Here is a 20,878-nt window from a genome sequence, read left to right as displayed (position 1 = left end):
AACCGCACAGCATTCTGGGAGTTTTTCCTCCGGTAAGGCGAGGAAAGACTTTAGTTGCTCAACCTCTCCCGCCAGCTAAGCTAGGTTGGTTGGTTGGTTGGTTGGTTGGTTGGTTGGCTGGCTGGCTGGCTGGCTGGCTGGCTCGCTCACTCACTCGCTCTATGGTTACCTAGCAACAACTTGACTAACTTGTGCAGCAGCAGTTTTAGGTTTCGTCACTTTGCCTCACAACTGCTTAAAAAAACCAGTGGCGTGGAGTGAAAGCTGTGGCTAAAACAGGAAAGGTCACACCACCAGTTTGCTAATATTTCAGATATTTTAAACGAAAAACTAATCAATAATTATTGATATCACCTGATATGAAACAGGTTTTTCAGCCATACCGTGTGACCGTAGTTCAGAGCGATTTCAGCACGCTCACGGCGTTTAGAAAACGGTGAGAAAAAAAATTATTTATTAAATTTTAAAAAAATCTGAGGTTTATTTTTCGGCCACATCACCCTCAATTATTTATTCATTTATTTAAATTGGGCTCAGTTTTACCGATTTCTTCAGCCGTGACAAGCATATAGTTTCACCTTTTTGTAATCCAGACGCGTCTCATCGGTTTTCCATTCGGTATTAAAAATGCCAAATATGTCAAATTCCTTTGGCTAAAAATCCAGGAACTGATCCCAGATCAAAGCTACATTTATTCCGAATGCTCCGAGCTTTTCTCCTACATCTGCTAATGTGGAACAAAATCCATTTCTCTCCACGATGACTAAGGTCTCAGGAAGGCTTGTGTTGTATAATGACTCATATCAGTGAGTGAAGTTCTGCTGCGCTCCCTGCCTAAACTGGGCCTGATGAAAACCTGGCCTGGAAGTCCACATTCCTGCCTGAGGCGCTCAATTGTTCCAGTGTTGGGGATACTGTCTAGGAATGTGGGCCCAGTCTTGAGTAAAACAGGAGTTTTTTTCCAGAGTAAGGAGGTGGGGGTGCTTTCAGTGGAAAGGAAACCGATTCCACCCACAGTGGAGGGAAGGTCTCCTGAGTCCACAGTAGTGTGGAAGAGATGGGTGGGGTGGGGAAGGAAAAAAGATGAACAGCGAGGAGGACTGGTTTCCATTTGGAGCTGAAATTTATCTCACATCCTTCATATATGGATACCAGTTTCCCTATATGAGCTGTTGCAACCAACATTGGATATTTATTTGAAAAAATAGTACAAAGAACTTAGACATGATATCCATTAATGAGTAAATCTAAAGTTGATTCATCGACTAATGATCAATTAATAAGCGGCCATTTTCTTAAAAACCTGAGTATGAAAAGGAACAACCATCTTTCCGCAACATAAATTGGCAAAATTTTCCACCAAACACTGAATTTAGAAAAACAATGACTTGGTAATCGTACCAAGATTTGGTACGGTTTTGTGTTTTTGCAGTGTCATAATCTGGATTTAGAGGTCTGCTAATGGTGGGATTACCTTGACCTAGACTGGAGACCAATTTTCATGCAATAATATACAATTTATTAAAATTATAAGTGTGATTGTTTTTCCTTTTTTTGCCGTTTATAGTCAGAATTAGGGATGCAAGTTATCAATTGATGATTTAATCTAAAGTTGATCGATTAACAATTAATTGATAAGCGGCAATTTCCTTACAAACCCGAGTTTTCTCTTGCATCAGGAGGAACGAACGTCTTTCCATAACGTAAAGTGCTTACATTTTTCTTAAAGACTAAATTAAAATTAAAAAAGCATTTATTTGTTAATCTGACCTAAATTTGGTAATATTTTGTGGTTGTTTGAACTATTAAAATGAGCAATTATAAGCATTTTAAGATGTATAAGAACCGTTTGTGGATTTTGGCGGGTTGCTGTGGTTCCTAACCCTGTGATCACCCGGGTTCAGTGCATGTAAAGTGTGTCCAATATCAGTTATTTGCCATAAATTTCCAGTTTACGTGCATCTCTAAATTAAAAATCTTTTTTTTTTATTTACCAGCATCTTTGGGTCTTTTAATTCATATTTATCTTGGATAGGACACAGCCAACACATTGAAATTGACATTGACAAACACAGAAGAGGAGAGCATTTACTGTACGTTTTACTCTACAACCCATTTAGTAAAATGGTTGTGGTGAAACACTAATGTATCGTTCATGCGTCTAATGTACTTCGTGCTTTATTCTCAGAAACAATCGCTCATGTTCTTCCCTCTGAATTAACAACCCTATCTCTGTTGTTGAGCAGTGTTGTTGAAAACATTTTCATCACTCAACACAACATTTTGGAGGAAAAAACTAAATTCAGAGAAAATGAGACCTGATTTTTCTCCACACATCCCAGTGAAAGCTGTTTATCTGCAGCCTTTGAATGTCTGTAAACCTCCCAGAGATGGGAAGATGGGCGGGTTGAGCCAAAAACCTCTTGTCACTCGTTCTAGAGCCAAACTATTTCATCTCACCCACGCATGAGCAAACGGTTTATTTCTGGAAGTTGACGCCGTGTTCTGTGAACTCCCTCTGAACCCCAGGAATGGGGACAGACTTTTTGCCAAACGATCAACGCAGCAAACATAATAAAGCTAATCTTTTTCACTCCGGATTTCAACAGCAAAGATATTCTCTACCTGCAGGTGTGAAGGAGTTTTCTTTGAAACAATTTGAGCTCAACGGTAAAAGAGACGAGCCGTTGGTGATGGACCAGGCGACTCCTGCCTCATAAATCCTCCAGGTTTAGTTTCTCACTCTGTGCTTCTTGTCTTCAAAACCAGACTGATGCTAATACACTCTTATTGATTACGACTGAAAGGAGAGTCCACTAATGGAGTTTTTAAACAGAAAACAGGATAACGGTAGAGTATTATGTGTTTATTTGAAGCTTGCAATTATACCTCAAATGATTAATCAAATTAATTGTGATTAATCGATTATTCAACTAATCGCCAACTAATTTAATAATCCATTAATTAGTTTACAGACTCTAAAAATAGGTAATTTGCTGATAGAACAACATAGTGAGAGTTGTAATTAAGCCAAAACTGTACAGAAATAAATACATTTTGCATTTAAGATGGAAAAAAACTTCTTTATGTGTAAATCTGTTCCACCCAGAAGTCATCAATGGACGTAGTTATAGCACCACCACGTTCAAAGATTTCCTATTTATTGAAGCTTTTTATTGAACAATTAATTGTCAACTAATTTAAATAATATATTAATCATTAACTGGAGTGTACAGACTCTGAAACTTGGGCAGAAACGATTAATCAATTATTGAAATAATTATCAACTGGAGCCAGGCTTGGTGCTCTGTCTGCCCCATGCATCAGCAGGAGTAAGTTCAGGTTTATTTTCTGGGTCGCAGCTCCATTTTGTTTCCCCCAAAAATATTCTATAACTTCATACTTTTCAAATAGTGTTATTTATATTCACAAGAATCCCAAAATATTAATGTAACTCATCTGGCATGGGTCCTTGAGTTTTGAAACAGGCATTCATTAACAAAAAAAAGGAAAAGGTGTGGCCCAGGGACCCCTGAAATGGCCCCTGGGCCACACCTTGGACATCCCTACAGTCAGTTCTTCCAGCAAAGATCCTTATGTGACAGAAAATGGTCCAGAGATAATCTGTGAAAAAACTGAGCTCCTCTGCCCCCTCCCAGTGCAATCTAGAAACAGCCAATCAGATCCAGGAGGCGGGTCTTAGCGCTGTCAATCACCTGATAAAGAGTAGCCATCAACAAAAAGGAATTAAACATGATGGAAATCTATTATTTTCTATTGTAAAACAGTTAAAAATAGAAGACAGGGATATTATGACCTTTGAAGCAACACATTTCTTTATTTAGCTCCACAGGTGTGTAATGTTGTTGTATCAACAAGCTACAGTTTACATGTACATGTGTAGAGGAGCTGGAGGAGAACAGGTACCAGCCTCTCCTATCTCAACCCGACCAGAATCAGAACCATACGTTTCCCCAGCGAGTCGGTCTGGTCTGCCCGGTTTCATTTCCACCAAGTCTTCAGTGAACCTGTTGTTATACAGCAGACGTTTGTTTAACGGTTCTGCAGCCACCCAGCGCTGCAGGATGTGGATGTAGAGTAAGAATAAATATGCAAGTTTACGTTTAAAAACACTAACGTTCATTTTTATATTCATTACTGCTGGAAAAATGGTTTTGATACACTTCTGGATGTTTAATTTTTGTAGATTTGCTGCTTTTTAAATTCCTTTTCAGTGAAGTTTCCACCCCTGGCTTTTTCACAGCAACTTTGTTAAAGCTGGATTATGTAACTGTTATTAAAAATATATATCTTTTACATGTATTTTGAAATTGTCACTATATTGTGACATTATAGTATTAGTAATCAATTGATCAATTTAGTAATTGTTCACATCTAGATCTGAAGCGGCTAAGAGAGATTAAGATTGATCACAATTAATCAAATTAATCATGATTAATCGATTATCGAAATAATTATCAACTAATACAGTGATCGATTAATTGTTAACTCAAATATGCACACTCAACAAAAAGCAATTTTCTGTGAGAACAACACACTAAAAGCAATAACTAAGACAAAATGTACCAAAAAATACAGTATGTCCATTTTGCATCTCAAACCCAGACGTCCTCAAAAAGCAGCTTCAGCTTCACCCGGTTCAATTTCTCTAAATAAATTCTCCTATCAAGAAAGTTTTGCTATCAGTTTATTGATTGGTTCATCCAACAGATCAGCCCTACACTGTATTGATGCATTCTTTGCTACAAATGGGTAAATGTTCAATAAAGGAATGCTTTTATTGCATATTAGGCAATAGGATGTTTATTTTTTTTAATTAAAAAGAAATTGTTAATTTGCATTTTTATGTATTTCTAATGTTGTATAAAAAGGTTCAGAAATCAGCAGAATCTGGTAATTTTATTATCTGATTCATCATCAGAAGTAACTAACAATTAATATAATAATCGTTATCAGCAGCCCCCGATGTACGGCGCATCTGGAAAGTATTCACAGCTTTTTCTTTTCCACATTTTAATATCTAGTGTCTGAAAATACGAGGAGAACAACATCATCTATAAAAATACATCCTTTTTTAAGATTGAGCTTACTTGGGTTCAGGATGAGGAATCTATCAGAGTCCTGTTTCACTTCATTAGCATGTCTCAGTCTACGAGGAATTCTTCACAAATATTTTTTCAAATACGATGATCTCTTTTGGGACATGACAAAATATACCAAAAATGAAGATGCTTCTACTTCCTTCAATAGACGTTCGGGCTTCTCCCATCCGGTTCTGGCAGAACAGAAGCTCACATTCCCAGCATAGCTGCAGCATTCAGAGCCTCCCCTCCACTCTGGAGCGCTTCTCCTTATGTCCGCAGGTAGACTGCAGACCTCTGCACCGCTTTGTCCTGACCGGAGCGGGAAATATCTGTCATACAAACTAAAAGAAAGCGACTTAGAATGAAAAATGTACATTTTGTACATGTTTTTGGAATTCCATCTGGGTCTCACCTGCTTCTAAAAACAGCCCAAGTGTTTTAAAAAAAACCCAGCTGTTTTTTTTCTTTTGGCCAAAGAACCACATGCTTTTTGGTGTGTGGAAAATGTTTCAAAAACCTCCCAAATGTTAAGTCACATTCTACAGGCACTGTGCCGTTACCTAGCAACCCCAGCACAGCCAGGCCCTGTTACCTAGCAACCCAAGCTGAGTTCCGGCGCTTTTGGTCCGCTAGTTTTAATAGACAGAATATACTTTATTGATCCTCAAGGGAAAATTGCTTATTAGTTGACAAGCCATTTCATACAAAGTGTTAAATATTAGTAAACATAAAATTTATGTAAAATAAAAGCAATAATCCTAACTAATAATCCTTTGAGAAATTTAAGTTGTCACAGTAGAATGTAGACAGAATAAAAGAGCAACAGAAATGAAAAAACTGCTGTTTTTTGTTTTTCTATACTTGTCAGTGTAGGAAAAGAAACATCATATCAGCAAAACTAAAAATATAATTATGAAAATCTCACTATATACACAACATACATACTGTATGTGCATATATAAATATATGGATATGCACACATAAATATACATTTACAAAACATATACATCCAGCTGTGTGCGCTGTATAATGGCTGCTGGAAAAGACAGGTGTTTTGTTGTTGACTTACCATCCAGAAACCTCTTGCTTCATTCTTGTTGGTTGTGCAGGACGCTTTACTAATGCTTTTCAAAGATGTACAGTTGTATAATTGTGCATCTGTTTGCAGCCATTTTCACATGTTAGTTTAAATGCCGAGGTAGGGGGTGTAAAATAAATCTCATTACCTAAGAATGATTTTGTGAAGAAAAAAAAGTAATGAGGCCATATCCTAACCTGTAAAACAAAACAAAATACCTTTAAAAGGAAGGTGTTGTATTTGATTGAAGAGTGGAGCTGTCGTCCGGTTTGTTTAAAGGAGGAAGTGAGGCGTGAACTCCGCTCCGACGGAGCCGACAAAGCGGGATGTGTCCACAGGAGCCTGGATGATGCTTTTCCTCTGTGCTGAAGGGAGACACAAACACACACACTCTCAACATCAACAAACACCTCATTGTCATGCAGGTGCTTCCCACTTTGCAGACAGCTGTTTCAAACATTGAACAGAATAAATAAATAAGTGGCTCAGAGGAAGAGACCTGTTGGCTGAAGAGTTGCACAGAACTTAAAAAGATGAGTGCTGGGGCGTGCCGTGGTGGCATAGGGGATAACACGACCCATGTTTGGAGGCCTTCAGTCCTCGACGCGGCCGTCGCGGCTTCGACTCCCGGACCCGACGATATTTGCCGCATGTCTTCCCCCATCTCGTTTCCTGTCAGCCTACTGTCATATAAGGGACACTAGAGCCCACAAAAGACCCCCTGGAGGGGTAAAAAAAAAAGATGAGTGCTGAGCTTCATTTAATTTTAACAGGTGTGAAACAAAGCGAGGGCTGCTTGACATTTGTTTATTGTTGTTGCTCATAGATGTACAGATGAGCTTCCTTTTCATAGATCGCTGTTGAACTAATGAAAACTAATGTCTTCTTCTGGCCTTTCTGACACGTTCAGGGTACTCTCTTGGCTTTTTTGTATCTCATTATAAGTTTTGTTTTGTGAAAACAGTAGTTTTCAGTATTTTCTACACTTTGCAACATATTTACAAAGGTTTTTTTTAATCTTAAATGAAAAATGCATATATTTTTGTGCATTTTTGCCATTACTGCTTTCATTGTGTTGTATGATGGCTCATTGTAGATTGGAAAAAAGGAGCAAACTACTGCCAAAAAACCGAAACGTTCCTTGTTTTTTGTAGAGATTAATCTCTAAGTTGTTTGTTGATATTGAGAATGAGTGTGTGTGTTTGAACAGTTGCAAATTTGCTGGAAAAAATAAGACATTTTTAGATCAATTTTTATTAAAAGTAAGACATTTTGAGTTTTAATTGTCCTAAATGTTTGACTTTTGGACATTTTCTGAGTTTCAGAAATACATTTTTTTTTTTCAACTTTTGAAACTCAGAAATGTCTATGCTTCTTCTAGAAAATTTCTACGATTATTCTCAAAATTTCAGATTTTTTTTCTAGCACATGCTTGACTTTTTGAACTTGTCTTTGTTTTTTCTACAAACTTTTTTTGGGGCAAGTTAACTACTTGTTTCCCTTTGCAATGGCCTTAATACACCATGGTAATGCTTCACTTAACAATCAGCTGCAAAATTAGTTGATAATTATTTCAATAATTGATTCATTACATTTAAGCCAATTAATCATTTCAGTCCTAATTATAAATGGCAAAACTGCTACCATTACTTGTAGTTTGAGTTCTCTATTTTTAGAAGTTTTCTGACTAAACGTCAATCAATCCGTCTGTGAAATGCTCAGTGTGGCGTCCAGCTGTGTGTTGCACCAAACAAAAAGCTTGTTGCTGACGAGATGCTGCAGACCCACATCGGCAGGAATTTCAGGGTTACTGCAGAGGTCAAGTAGTTCACCACACAAGAGTGCAAATACCAGGCTCAGGTTTGCTTTTGTGCAGGGAGTACTTTCCTGTTCTTCCACTGGTGTTAGCCTGACCATCAGTGATGTCTAAAAGAGAGCTCTAACATGGGCAAGCCGCCATGTTGCAGTTGATTTTATGTCTTTGGGAACCATATCTGAAAAAGTAGTTTAATAAAATTTGGTTATATTGCTTCCATTTTTACTGCTCTAATAATATTTAAAAATTAATTTGACTAGTTTAGCTCATTACACAATTTTAAGAGAAACTTTAAGTCCATATTTTTTATTATTTGTAACTATAACTGAAATGATTAGCCAGATTAATTGTGATTAATCAATTGTTGAAATAATCATCCACTATTTTAGTAATCGATTAATCATTGACTGGGGTATAAGGACTCAAAAAGGACATTTGTAGACCGAACAACATTGTGAGAGCAGTAATTAAGCCAAAACTACACAAAAATACATAAATTTCAAAATTAGAACATCTCTGTCTATAAATGAAGACTCAAAAAAGGTCATTTGCAGAAAAAGACTGTCAGAGCCGTAATTAAGCCAAAACAGAAAAATGCATCAAAATTACATGTAAGATAAGAACATCTTTGTTTAAAAAAAGTTGTTAGATGAAAAATCTGCCAGTATTTTTCATCCGATTAATTGATTAATCGTCAGATTAATCGATACAAATGTTTGTTCTTTTTTTTTTTATCTTCTCTAACTTGATGTTTTCCATTTCTTTCCATTTTCCATTTCTTTGTTTTTTCCCTACTTGGTTTGGTGATGATTTAAAATAAAGTCAGTGAAAGTACATATGAATCAGGCAGTAAGTGTACTTGTGATCAAGAGGAATCTCTCCATTCTTTAGCAGCAGAGCCTGTGGTATGCCAGCACATTCCCCACTGCTGAGCTGGAGAATCCAGTCGGAAAGCAGGAACAAGAACTTTTCGTTCACGCCGCCCAGTCACTACTCGGATTTACTGAAAGAAAGAAAACAAACAAACAAAAAAACACCAACTTTGTTCTCGTCTAGTAACACCCACCACTACAAATTTGTTCCCTCATTCTTTTCAGAAAACATCCTGAATCCATGAATGTTTGTTATTATGATGTTACTTATTAGAAAAGAGGAAGGCAAAATGGAAAAATACTTGGAAAAACTAAGCATATTGATGCATTGATTAACATTACTGGGATTATCTTGAAGATTTTACACGTAATGGTTTAAGAATTTAAATCAGTATTGGTTCTGCTCTGGCAGTTTTTCTAGTTTGCATTACAAATATTCACCAATGTAGAAGTTGCTATTGTTATGTCTTGATACTGTAAAAAAATTGGCTGGAAAGCAGCAAAGGAATCTAAATATTTGAGTCTGCAAAGCAATCCCAGCACATTCGTAAGACTATTTCTTGTTTCCACCCATCATCTTCATGTATGAACTGGGTATTGTGGGATGTTTCATCCCAACTATGTTTCATAACAACTAAAAAGCTCAAAGGAATTTATTCACTGTAAAAACACAAAATCTTACCGACATTTTTGACAAGTTTCCAATATTTTAGTATACTTGAAATAAGACAAAACTAACTTAAAAGTAAATTTTCAGCAAAATATAAGAGCTTGTTGTAAGTCAATAATTTTTTAACATAGATGAAAAAGTTCCTCTGGCATATTGTTTTCACTCAAACTTTTTTAAATGCTAAAAGAATATATACGTTTTCCTCAATATTCAAGAACTATTTACTAAAAATAGGCTCCTATATTTTGCTGAAAAGTTACTTTTAAGTCAGTTTTGTCTTATTTCAAGTGTGCTAAGATATTTGGACTATAAACTAGACAACAATACTTGGAAAGATTTTGTGTTTTATACAGTATTATAATCTAGTTTTAGCACTCAGGTGGTTATGTGGCTCTAAGAGACCAAAATTATTTAATTAATTTGAGGTGAGAAGAGACTGGAGACTAATGCTATTTTTTAGTCATTATGATCAGAATTACGGATGCATGTTATCTAAAGTTAATTAGTAAGCGGCCATTTTCTTAAAAACGTGTTTTCTCTTGCATGAACTTATCGTTTTTCCATAAAGACATATGCTTTATCACTACAGTTTAACATTATTTTGTGTCAGTTGTAGTGAATACTGACTGAATAAACAGAAAGTTGTGGTTTTCCCACATTTTTAAACTTAAGACATATTAATAAAATAAAACATCTTTTCTGACTAGAAAGAAAAAGATGGAACTTAAGGAGCTTGTCGAGTGTTTATATTTCTGACCTGAACCGCAGAAAAAGCATTTTGCATCCCACACCGGACTCCGTTTGGACCGGTTCTCTTCAGGCATCCCCCCCCCGCCGCCATCTTTGTTTCTCGTAGCGACGCCCTCTGCTGAACGGCCGCCAAACCACAACTCTAAAAGTAGGTCAGGCGGACGTTAGCTAATCTATTGGAACAAATTTTACTCAAATAAACCATTAATCGATCATTGTTTGCATCCTCACTCCAAACTAAACTGACTTGTTGACAGTTTTTTTATAGTCTCCGTTTTTGCGCTATTTGCTGACCTGTGTGTCAAATAACGATGTTGACTCAACATGAGAAAGGTTAGCTTTGCTGATAGAGATATGAGGTTGATTCTTAGGTGGATGAAAGCTGTACTGTGACGGAAGAATGTCCCATAAGCCAAATCAGGCGAGGATATTTGAGTGTGGATCACAGAATCGGTGAAGCTGCTGCGTCATTGTCCAGTCTCTGACCGCTGTCTTATCTGTAGCACAGTCTGCCTTGTTGTGGCTTTGCACGCTGTCGACTCGTCTATATTTAGCATGAGCGGAATCATGTGTCTCCACCAGTTTGGCTTGTTGTGTGTGTGTGTGTGTGTGTGTGTGTGTGTGTGTGTGTGTGTGTGTGTGTGTGTGTGTGTGTGTGTGTGTGTGTGTGTGTGTGTGTGTGTGTGTGCGTGTGTGTGTGTGTCGCTGTCCATTCGGGTTTGTTTTGTTTGCATCAGTGTGTAACAAACGAGCTCAAACAATCACACTGTTTCCACCGCCGTCCCTCGTTTCTCGTGATCAGAGTCCGAAATGAAAGGACAAGCGGACCGGATCCGGGTCAGGGTTAAATGTGTTTGCAACAGACTCGGGTTACTTAGAGATTTAATTTGATTTCCACTATTTAATGAGATTTTCACTCGCTTTTGTTGCCGTTCCTGGCTGAAAGATGGACGACTGTTTTTAGTAAGCAGATACAGATTACGATAAATCTCATCCAGATGAGGAAATCTCTCATAACGATTTTCCATCACTCGTTTTGTCAGTTGGGAAGATGATGCAGCAGGGGCGGCTCCAAAAAAGTTCTCAAAGGGGGGCGGGGGGCAGTAACAATCTGCTCTGGCTCTTCGGAAAGTGTTGTACTTATTTAGTCTTTGCTATAAGACTAAATAAATAAAATATTAATAAATCAAACAAAATTTATAAGAACAGAAACATAACTAAGGTATGATTAGTAATAAAACTGTATTTATAGATGATGGATAATGTCTAAAGAAGGTAAAAATAAATGCATTAATAAATAGAATAAATAAAATAAAGCAGACATTAATTGTGTTAAGTGATATAAACTGCCAGTGGAACTAAATGTTCTTAATATTAAGAAATTATTGACTTAAAACAGCCTCCTATATCTTGCTGAAACGTTATTTGTAAGTTAGTTTTCTCTTATTTCAAGTGTAATAAGATATTTGCACTAGAAACTAGACAAAAAAATCCTAATATATTAAGAACATCAGTTCTACCTTAATAACGAGGTAGAACTGTATCTTGAATACAACGTCCACTTGTATTCAAGATCTACAGTAGTTTTTATCTGTGATGATCCACAGGTCAGAGCTAGAATCTAGTTGGAGCAGTAAATCAAGCTCCATTTTCACCAAAATAGACCAGAACAGAACTTTCGTTGCTGAAATCCATCCATCCATGGTCTCCCGTACACCAGGACACTCAAACCTCCTCGGCTGGAGTGACTCAGACGACTTTCCCGTCTGTCTGCCTGCTTTCTGTTTGTGTTGCGCTTTCAGACGGCCAGCTTGTGGCGCAAAAGGTGGCGGGTTTGACCCGAGGGAAACCGACGAGGGATTAGTCACAGGGTGGCGGAGCTGTGTTGAATGCACCGCTCTTGTTTCGGTGCCACTGATGGCGTCAAAGGGCAGCGATCGGCCAGGGTGGCGTGCTCTCTGCGCCAGCAGGGAGCTGCTGCGTCAGCCCCTCAACAGATGACTCCCTGTCTGAGGTTTCACTGGTTCTTTTAGCGGTTCCTCTCAGTGAATCTGGTGTGATTCACCTTCTACTGTTTACCTGTCGCCAGCCTGAAGTTCTGAATTTGAACTGTGATTTTTATTCATGTTTAACGGGACTTGTTAGGCAAAATTCACTGAAGCAAGTTAAGTTCCCAGGGGGATAGATTTATGTGCGACACAGACCAAGAGTGGGCTAAGGGGATTGCACTTATGTTGCTCTACTTCTAGAGTAACGTTTAAAATAAGCAATACTACTGCTTTAACCGTCCATTCTGCATAGTTGGATGAAGAAAGAGCAGAATGAAACATTCACGTTCATGCCCAGGTGTTGTTTTTTTAGGGAATAAATTAATGTTTTTTCTTGTCTGGAAAATGTCCTCTGGAACGTTAAGTCATATTTGACTAGCATTGTGCTGTTACCTAGCAACCCCAGCAATGCCCAGCCGGTTACCTAGCAACCCAAGCGGAACTTTGGTCAGTTGGTTTTAACACTGCAAAGTATTTTTGTCTATTTGTTTCTTGTGCAAATATCTTAGTTTGGTTTTATTTCAAGTGCACTGACTTACAAGTAACTTGTCAATGAGTATGAGTTTGTTTTAAGTTACTAATTCCTAAATATTGAGGAAATTAAGGTAATTAGGTGAGGTAACTGTTTTTTATACAGCATATTTTCAGCAACAAGGCGATTCAAAGTGCTTTTAGGAAATAGTACTTGCTCCACTGAGAGATTATTTCTCTTATAACATGGGAAAAAATTTGCGTTAAACGTGAAATAATCTGCCAGTAGAACTAATATGTTTTGATCGATAAAAGGCGCTTGTTTTATTTTATAAAACAAAACTTTTAAACAATATTTTGCTAAAAAGTTACTTGTGAGTTAGTTTTGTCCTATTTCAAGTGTATTAAGATATTTGGACTAAAACTAGACCAAAAATACTTGATAGGACTTTGTGTTTTTGCTGCATATGGCGCACCCAACAGTAAGACCAGTTGACCAAATGTGCTGGAGTTCTGCTTGGGTTGCTAGGTGACCGGGCTGGGCTGAACTCGGGTTGCTAGATAACGGTGCCCTCTAATCAAATATGACTCAGCAATCAAACGGCTAATTTTCCTGTGTACCATCCAGAAACCACTTGCTGCATTCTTGCTGATTGTGCAGGAGGCTCCAGTTCTCTTTTCAAATATGTACAGTTGTATTATTGCACATATATTTGTAGCCATTTTCACGTGTGAGTGAAAATGTTGAGTTGGGGAGTCGTGGCCATCAGCAGCTTATCAGCAGGTCGCCCTAAAACACCCCATTCTGAACTGAGCAAACTAAAATCTCATTATTTAAGAATGATTTTGTCAAAATATGTAATAAACATGTTCTGTTTCGCCCTCAGACCTATCCCAAACTGTTCAAGGAAGCATAATGGCTCACCTTTAATAGCAGTTGTTGAATGTGTTGAAGTGATGCTCCAGATTTGTCCACCGTTGTAACCGAGCGGATTAGAACCAGATCCATATGTGACAACATAGCACATGTTTCTGTTAGCTGTTGACCTTCAACCTGTGTTAGGTTTGAACTGAGTGATGAAAGCTAGTTCACCGTCAGTGTGAGGTGAACTGCTCCACTTTGACTTGGTGACCTTTTTAACTCTTATAAATCCAGTCAAAAAGACATGAAGTATCATCTTGAGCTTCAGGTTTATGTTTTTTAACCATCCTCTTCTTACTTATTGATGTATTTTCATTTTTTGTGACATGAAAAACTGTCTTGTTATAAATATGCCAATGGGATTAGAACGTTTTAATCAATATTAAGGAATTATTGACATAAAACAAGCTCCTACATCTTGCTGAAAAATATATTAGTTTTCTCTCATTTCAAGATATTTTCACTAGAAACGAGACAAAAACTCTTGGTGAGATTTTGTGTTTTTGCAGTGTGTGGTCTGTTAGGTCATTTTAATCAAATAAAAAATTGTCACATTCTGGAAGTATTTCACTTAACCACCTTTTATACAATGTTAGAAATATATTAGAAGATGCAAATAAACAATGATTTAATTCCTTTTTTAAATAAGAAAATAAACATCGTATTGCCTAAAGTACAACACAACATTCCTGCAGTAAACGCTTTGTCATTTGTAGCAAAGGATGCATCTGCAGCTAAAAATACTTTTAACATAAACATGTGAAAAGCTCAGCACGTTTATCATCTTAAATGTAAAATAAATACATTTTTGTACATTTTGGCTTAATTACTTCTCTGACAGTTTTTTTTTTTTTAGCAAATTACAGAAAATTGCCTTTTTTGAGTCTGTATACTTCAGTTAGCGATTAATCGACTACTAAGTTAGTTGCTGATTATTTCAATAATCGATTAATCACAGTTAATCCAATTAATCGTTTCAGCCCTGGTTTGTAACCCAGACCTGTTTAGGTAGGATTTCTGTTTTAAACACAAACTATGTGGGATCACATCCCGTTTTCATTGCTGTGAAGCTCAGATTCGATGATTTAGAAACTTTTATCAGCTACATTTCACCGTTTAAGTTGACATTTTAAAAACTGGCGGAGCAGCTCTACATTTGAAGTTAGTTTTTCTAGCTTACACTTTTTCTGCAACAAATTGGTATTTTCCAACCGTGAGTTTCATTCATGGAGCAACTGCTGCTCTGAGATAGCCCCAGGATTGCTTCACTCAGAGGAATGAGGGATTGCATCACCCTTGGAGCGCGGCGCAGTGACTCCCTGGATCCGTTTACACGTCTTGCTGCTTAATTCATTCCATTTATTTCCATTCCATATTTTGTTACTTATCTTTACCTCATCTTTTCCTGCTTCCTGGTCCGCAGTATTACATCATTCCTAGATGTGGGCCTCTGGATCTGCTCTACTCTACGACAGGAGAGCTTTCTTTTTCTTTTTTCTTTTTTGAATCTAACCTCAAGCTGTAACGTTTTCCTCCTTTTTTCCAGTGAGCGTTGCTGTTGTCTTTTTGACAGTTCAGACCACAAAACCAAGATGTGAAAAAAATTTCCACACAGAATAAATATTGAGTTAGAATAAATAGTCAAATGTGTTTTTCAGCCCTGAAAAACAAAAGTATTCTTGATACTACTCATTGAAACTAACACCGATTAATCGATTATTATAACGATTAATCAGATTTTTGACAATTACTCAATTAATCGGATAAAAAATTGGTACATGCTACAGATTTTTTAAATCTATACATGTAAGCATTTTCATACGACATTAGATATACATTAAAATATTAAAACATTTTAATATTTTTCTTAAAAACAAGTCAATTCCTTTTTTTAAATAAGAAAATAAACATTTTATTATTTACTATGCAGTAACAGAACGTTACTTTAGTAAATTTGAACATGGTAAAATTTCTTTTTATAAGTGAATTTATCTGCAAGTGGAACTAGTACATTTTACTTTTACTTAAGTAATTTTATTATGAAGTATTTCTACTCTTGAGTAAAATATCTGGATCCACTGAATGAAAAACAAACATGTTTTAACCAAAACTTCACCAGACACACACCTGCTGTTTTTGTTAAAGTTTAAAAAAAAATTATTGTAAGAAACTAATTTGAAAAAATTTATTTTGCCTGATTTTGTTATTTTTATAATGACAAGAATTATTGTCATTTTGGTCCTTGAAATAACAAAAATTTCACTTAACTTTATATTTTGGTCCATCTGATGATGACATTTTTAAATATTAATTGATTGATAATTTGATCTGTTACTTGAGTAGACTTTTTATTAAATACTTTTTTTTACTCTTACTTGAATAATTTCTTGGCTGCTTTTTACTTGAGTAAAAATATGTTGAAGTATCACTACTTCATTGTACCCAGACATTGTACCCAGACATTGTACCCAGACTGGGTCCAACTCTGACGGTTGGATATGAAGACCAGAGCCATGAGGTCTGGCTTACAGCTGGTGACTTTCCGCAGGATGTGAAGTGTTCCTGCTTCCTCTTATGTCCCGTCTTTATTTGTTCGGCTGACTGAAGCTGCCCACCTGACCTGCTGGTAACTATAGCTGTGGTCCAAGGCGGCAGGAATGGATCCTAGCGGCTCAGAGACAACAATAGAGCTCCATGACCTCCAGGTTATGTTCAGCCCAGCCTTCAGGACCTCGGTGTTTACCGAAACAACTAAATGGATCGGTGACTGTAGGCCTGACATCATAGTGAGGTCTTCTATTTTAAAGCTGTGCAGGTGTTTACTAATTACATCGATGAATCACATCTCCAAATGGGAGCTTTTTCTTCCCGTCTGGGTTTCTCTAAACATATTGAAGCACCAATGGGTCGTCATCCTGATGAAGGCAACGAGTCGAATCGTGCTAGTTGCTCCTCAAGGCTTCAAGAGTTTCTGGAATCTTCAACTTAAAAATATTCTTCAATTTATCACATATTAGCTAAATATGCAGGCTAAATAACCCAAATTATAGCTATTAATTTGAAACTTGCTTCCATGTTAAATATTTAGTTTGTAGGCTACATATTTAGTTGGCAAGTTAAATATTTAGCTCCAAAAATATTTAGTTACCAAGCTAAATATTCAGTTTGTAAACTAAATTTATTAAGTTCCAAACTAAATATTTAGTTTTCTAAACATAATATTTAGGCTAAACATTCATTTTATAAACTAAATATCTAGATAGAAATCTAAATATTTAGCTGTTAGCCAAATATTTAGTTAGCAGGCTAGTTTCAGTTTATAAGCTAAATAGCTAGGTAGCGAGCTAAATATTTAACTCTAAATATTCTGGAAAATATTTAGTTTTGAAGTTAAATATGTGTACAGCAAGCTGACATCATGGTGGGGTCTTCTGTTTTAAATCTAAATAAAGGTTTAATTTGAAACTGTCGCATTTATAAATTAATGAATAACGTGGTGAAACTTTGAAATATATCAGGCTAAATAACCCAAATAATTGCTGTTAATTTTTGACTCAATACAGATATGACCAACGCAACTGAATCCTTCTTGAAACTTAACTTTCTTGTGTATTTTTACTTAGCACTGCTTCATGAAGCTTATGGTGTTTGTTTCTTTGTTTGTCACAGGTCTGATCAGTCAGTGGCAAGGCGAGCCTAAGGAGCGGATCATCTCTCTGGTCCTCACCCACCTCCCTCTGCTCAAACCAGGCAACACAGAGGCGAAGAGCGAGTACATGCGCCTGCTGCCGCGCATCCTGACGCACACCATCGAGCACGGCCACCACCTGGAGGAGTCCCGCCAGCTGCTGTCCTACGCCCTCATCCACCCGGCCACCTCCCTGGAGGACCGCGCCGCCCTGGCGCTCTGGCTGAACCACCTGGAGGAGAGGGCCGCCGCACGGGGCGACTCCCTGGAGAGGCCGCCTCCCGCCGCCGGTCCCCACCATCACCACCACCAGTCCACGCCTCCGTCCACCCTCGCCTCGTCGGGATCCTCGTCTTCCACGAACTCTTCATCGTCTGGGAACCTGTACAACCTGCACCACCACCACCACCAGCGCTACGGCTCCGATGACCGCCTCAACGGCTGGCAGAACTCCCGGGACTCCGGGATCGGCGGAGGCTGGCACCAGCAGCAGGGCTGTGAGAACGGACATCTCCTACTTTACCCATCAACCTCGGTGCCGACAACCATCAACACTGTTGGAACCGGTGGAGGAAGCAACACTAGTAAGTAAAGTCATGTTTTCAGCAGAACCGCCTGCTAGTAGCTAAAATCCCGCTATAACTGCCTGTTTTAATAGTTCAAACACCAAATATACATTAAAAACAATCATTAATACACTGCAAAAACAGAACTTTATACCAAGTATTTTTGTCTCATTTCTAGTGAAAATTCATCAGTCTGCTTTGAAATAAGACAAGTAACTTTTCAGCAGAATATAGGGCTTGATTTAAGTAAGTAACTCCTTGATATTAATGAAAAAGTATTAGTTCTACTGGCAGGTTGGGACCGCAAATATTCTCATATTTTTTCATAACTGCATATTTTAGTGCTCACATTGAGACAGGTAAAGTATAGTTTATTGAATTTGCTTCTTGATTAATACTCCGTAGTCAAACATATTTTTTTTCAAGTAAAAGTAAAAAGCAGTCATCCAAAGGATTACTCAAGTTCTGAGCAACTGATCAAATTATCAAACATTTAAGATTTAAAAATTACATGGTCGGACTGACCAAAATATAAAACTAAGTTTTGGTATTTTAAGGATCAAAATGACAATAATTTATATACATATAAAAAAACAAAATCAAGCAAAATAATTTTCTTACAGATCAGTTTCTTTCAATATAAAAGTTATGAAACTAACAAAAACTGCAGGTTTGTCTGTGAATTTTTGGTTTGTTTGTTTTTGAGAATCCAGAAATGTTACTCAAGCGATGCCTCATAATATAATTATGCAAGTAAAATTAAAAAGTACAGTGTAGTACAAATACTTCTATAAATAATTTTTTTCCCGAAAAGCTTACTCAAGTAAATGTAATTGAGTAAATGTAACTAATTACTACCCAACTCTGCCTATTTTTAGTCACTTCCAGAGGTTTGAAACTTCCTGGAGTTTAATCAAAACACCAAACTGAAATAGTCGGCACAGTAAACACACTCTGGACAGTTCAGACCAGCGGCTCCCTCAACAAACCCACACAGCAGCTACACGGCGTCCACATGAAGACGACAAACCGGCAGGGAAGGGCTGTTGAAATTCAGCATAACTATGGTCAGCGCAGGATATTTCCAGACATGAATGCAAGGGCTCTGTGGATTTTTTTCCTTTCTTTTTCTGGAAGATGAAAGAAACAGCTGAGGGGGTTTATAAATAAATGCGCATTTAAAACCCGACTCACTCTTGGATTCTGGGCCTCTTGCCGCCTCGGACCCGGACGAAAACCTCAGGATTTCACAACTGATAAACTGGAGTTTGCCCCGTTGGTTTGGATGGCGAGCAGAAAACAACTACGATAAAGTATTTTTCAAGTACTTTTACCAATTATTATTGGAAAATACCCAGTATCTGATTGATCTATCAGCATTGTGTTGGATTATTGTCCCATCACATGGCCTAGACCAGTCTTTCTCAAACTGTGGTGCCCCCTAGCGGTCCACAAGGTACTGCACGTAAACAGCTGTTTATTTGCTGTGACATGAGCTCAAATTGCGAAACGTACATTTAGTTTACCACAGAATTGTGTTTAAAAATAATAATGGATAAGTGGCTTAAAACCAGGTCACTCAAGAGAAAAACTGAAGATTTCGGTGGAAGGAAAATAACGCCAGGATTACTTACATGTAACACCTACATGTTACTTACATGATCGAAGGAAGTGAAGTCATTTCTGATGTGACGTTTATGAGCGATTCGATTCTTTTGAAGGACTTTATGCCGTTAACGAGTCTCAGTTGGTGAGAGTTGCTCTTCGTTTTTATGACTTTACTTGTTTACAATGGTCTGCCTGCATGTTAACAGCTATTGTTATTTTTACTTAGTTAAAAATGATTGAATTGGCAGATAAACAAAATATTGATAGTAATGGGTAGATAATTTTTAATAGTGCAGAAGAAGATTTTTGTTTCTGCTAAATCAAATCAAATCTATTTTTTTACAATTATGCTTCTGAATCACAAATTAGGAATGCACTGTAATTGATATCCGATATCTGAATTGATATCCAACCGTTACGGTCGATAACTGGTACCTACTGATATTATATATATTTCACTACCGTATCAACACTACTAGGGAAAAACTCCACCAGAAAAAATAAATATCGATTCTTCATATTGACCCAGTTTTATTCATCGGACTGATACCAATATGCTAAAAAATCGGCCAATACTGATGTTGGTGCTGATATATTGTGCATCCCTACTACAAGTAGCCTAAAAATGATATGAATTCACACAACTCAACTTCTTTTTAAATTATGTGTTTGACATCATCAGAAAGTTAAGACTCCACATTTTCAAAATCTTTAAATAGCTCAAATTGCCCCAAGTTGACTGAACAAAGAAAACAATAATAAACGAGTTAAAAGATGTTATAAGATGTTGTGTTATTGCGGGGGAATTTCAAGTTAACTCGTCGTCTACCTGGAAAAGTTTGAGAAACTCTGATCTAACCAACCAGCTTTAGTCCGAGCCACAGCAGCGCATACCAGCCGTCCGTTCCCTTGTAAGGCATCCTTTGTGGCAGACTGTATTTAGAGAAAATAGCTAATATTTAGGGACTGGAACTTGAAATGTTAGCTGGGCATCTATTTTGGACGGTCTTCATGAAGCCCTATACATAGCACCAACAGTAAGAGGACCACATATAGGACTCAGGAGGAGAGACTGGAGAGTTGGTGGCAGCCGACCCAGTCAGAGAGGCGACACAAAAAGCTCTTTGGCTCCGTTTTTATCCTGTTTACCACCTCGAGTTGTCTCCAGGATGCTAGGGGTGTCTTTTATTGTTTTTTTGTTTTGTTTTTACAGGAAAGACTGTAAATCTGTCACTGTGCATGATTGTCTGTCTGCAGGTTTGGACACTTGTAGAAAAGATGTAT

At 37.4% G+C, this 20,878-nt stretch overlaps 1 protein-coding gene and 1 long non-coding RNA gene across 2 annotated transcripts in view; one reads left to right on the top strand and one right to left on the bottom strand.

Annotated features, from left to right (window-relative positions):
* samd4a (sterile alpha motif domain containing 4A) overlaps positions 1–20,878 on the top strand; it is a 52,235-nt gene that overhangs the window by 10,263 nt on the left and 21,094 nt on the right. Inside the window, exon 3 of the mRNA XM_023332853.1 lies at positions 17,402–18,004. Coding sequence (XP_023188621.1) covers positions 17,402–18,004 — 603 coding nt within the window. The remainder of the gene's footprint in view (positions 1–17,401; positions 18,005–20,878) is intronic.
* On the bottom strand, positions 4,410–6,770 carry LOC111608450. Its single transcript, XR_002752670.1, has 3 exons — positions 6,683–6,770; positions 6,402–6,548; positions 4,410–5,446 (listed from the first exon to the last, which is right to left on the bottom strand). It is a non-coding gene; the product is annotated as an uncharacterized LOC111608450 (long non-coding RNA).

The sequence above is a fragment of the Xiphophorus maculatus genome, chromosome 4, assembly GCF_002775205.1.
Source record: "Xiphophorus maculatus strain JP 163 A chromosome 4, X_maculatus-5.0-male, whole genome shotgun sequence".
Lineage (NCBI taxonomy): Eukaryota > Metazoa > Chordata > Actinopteri > Cyprinodontiformes > Poeciliidae > Xiphophorus > Xiphophorus maculatus.
Note: the sequence above shows the minus strand (reverse complement) of the source record. Positions and strands in the feature narration are given on the sequence as shown.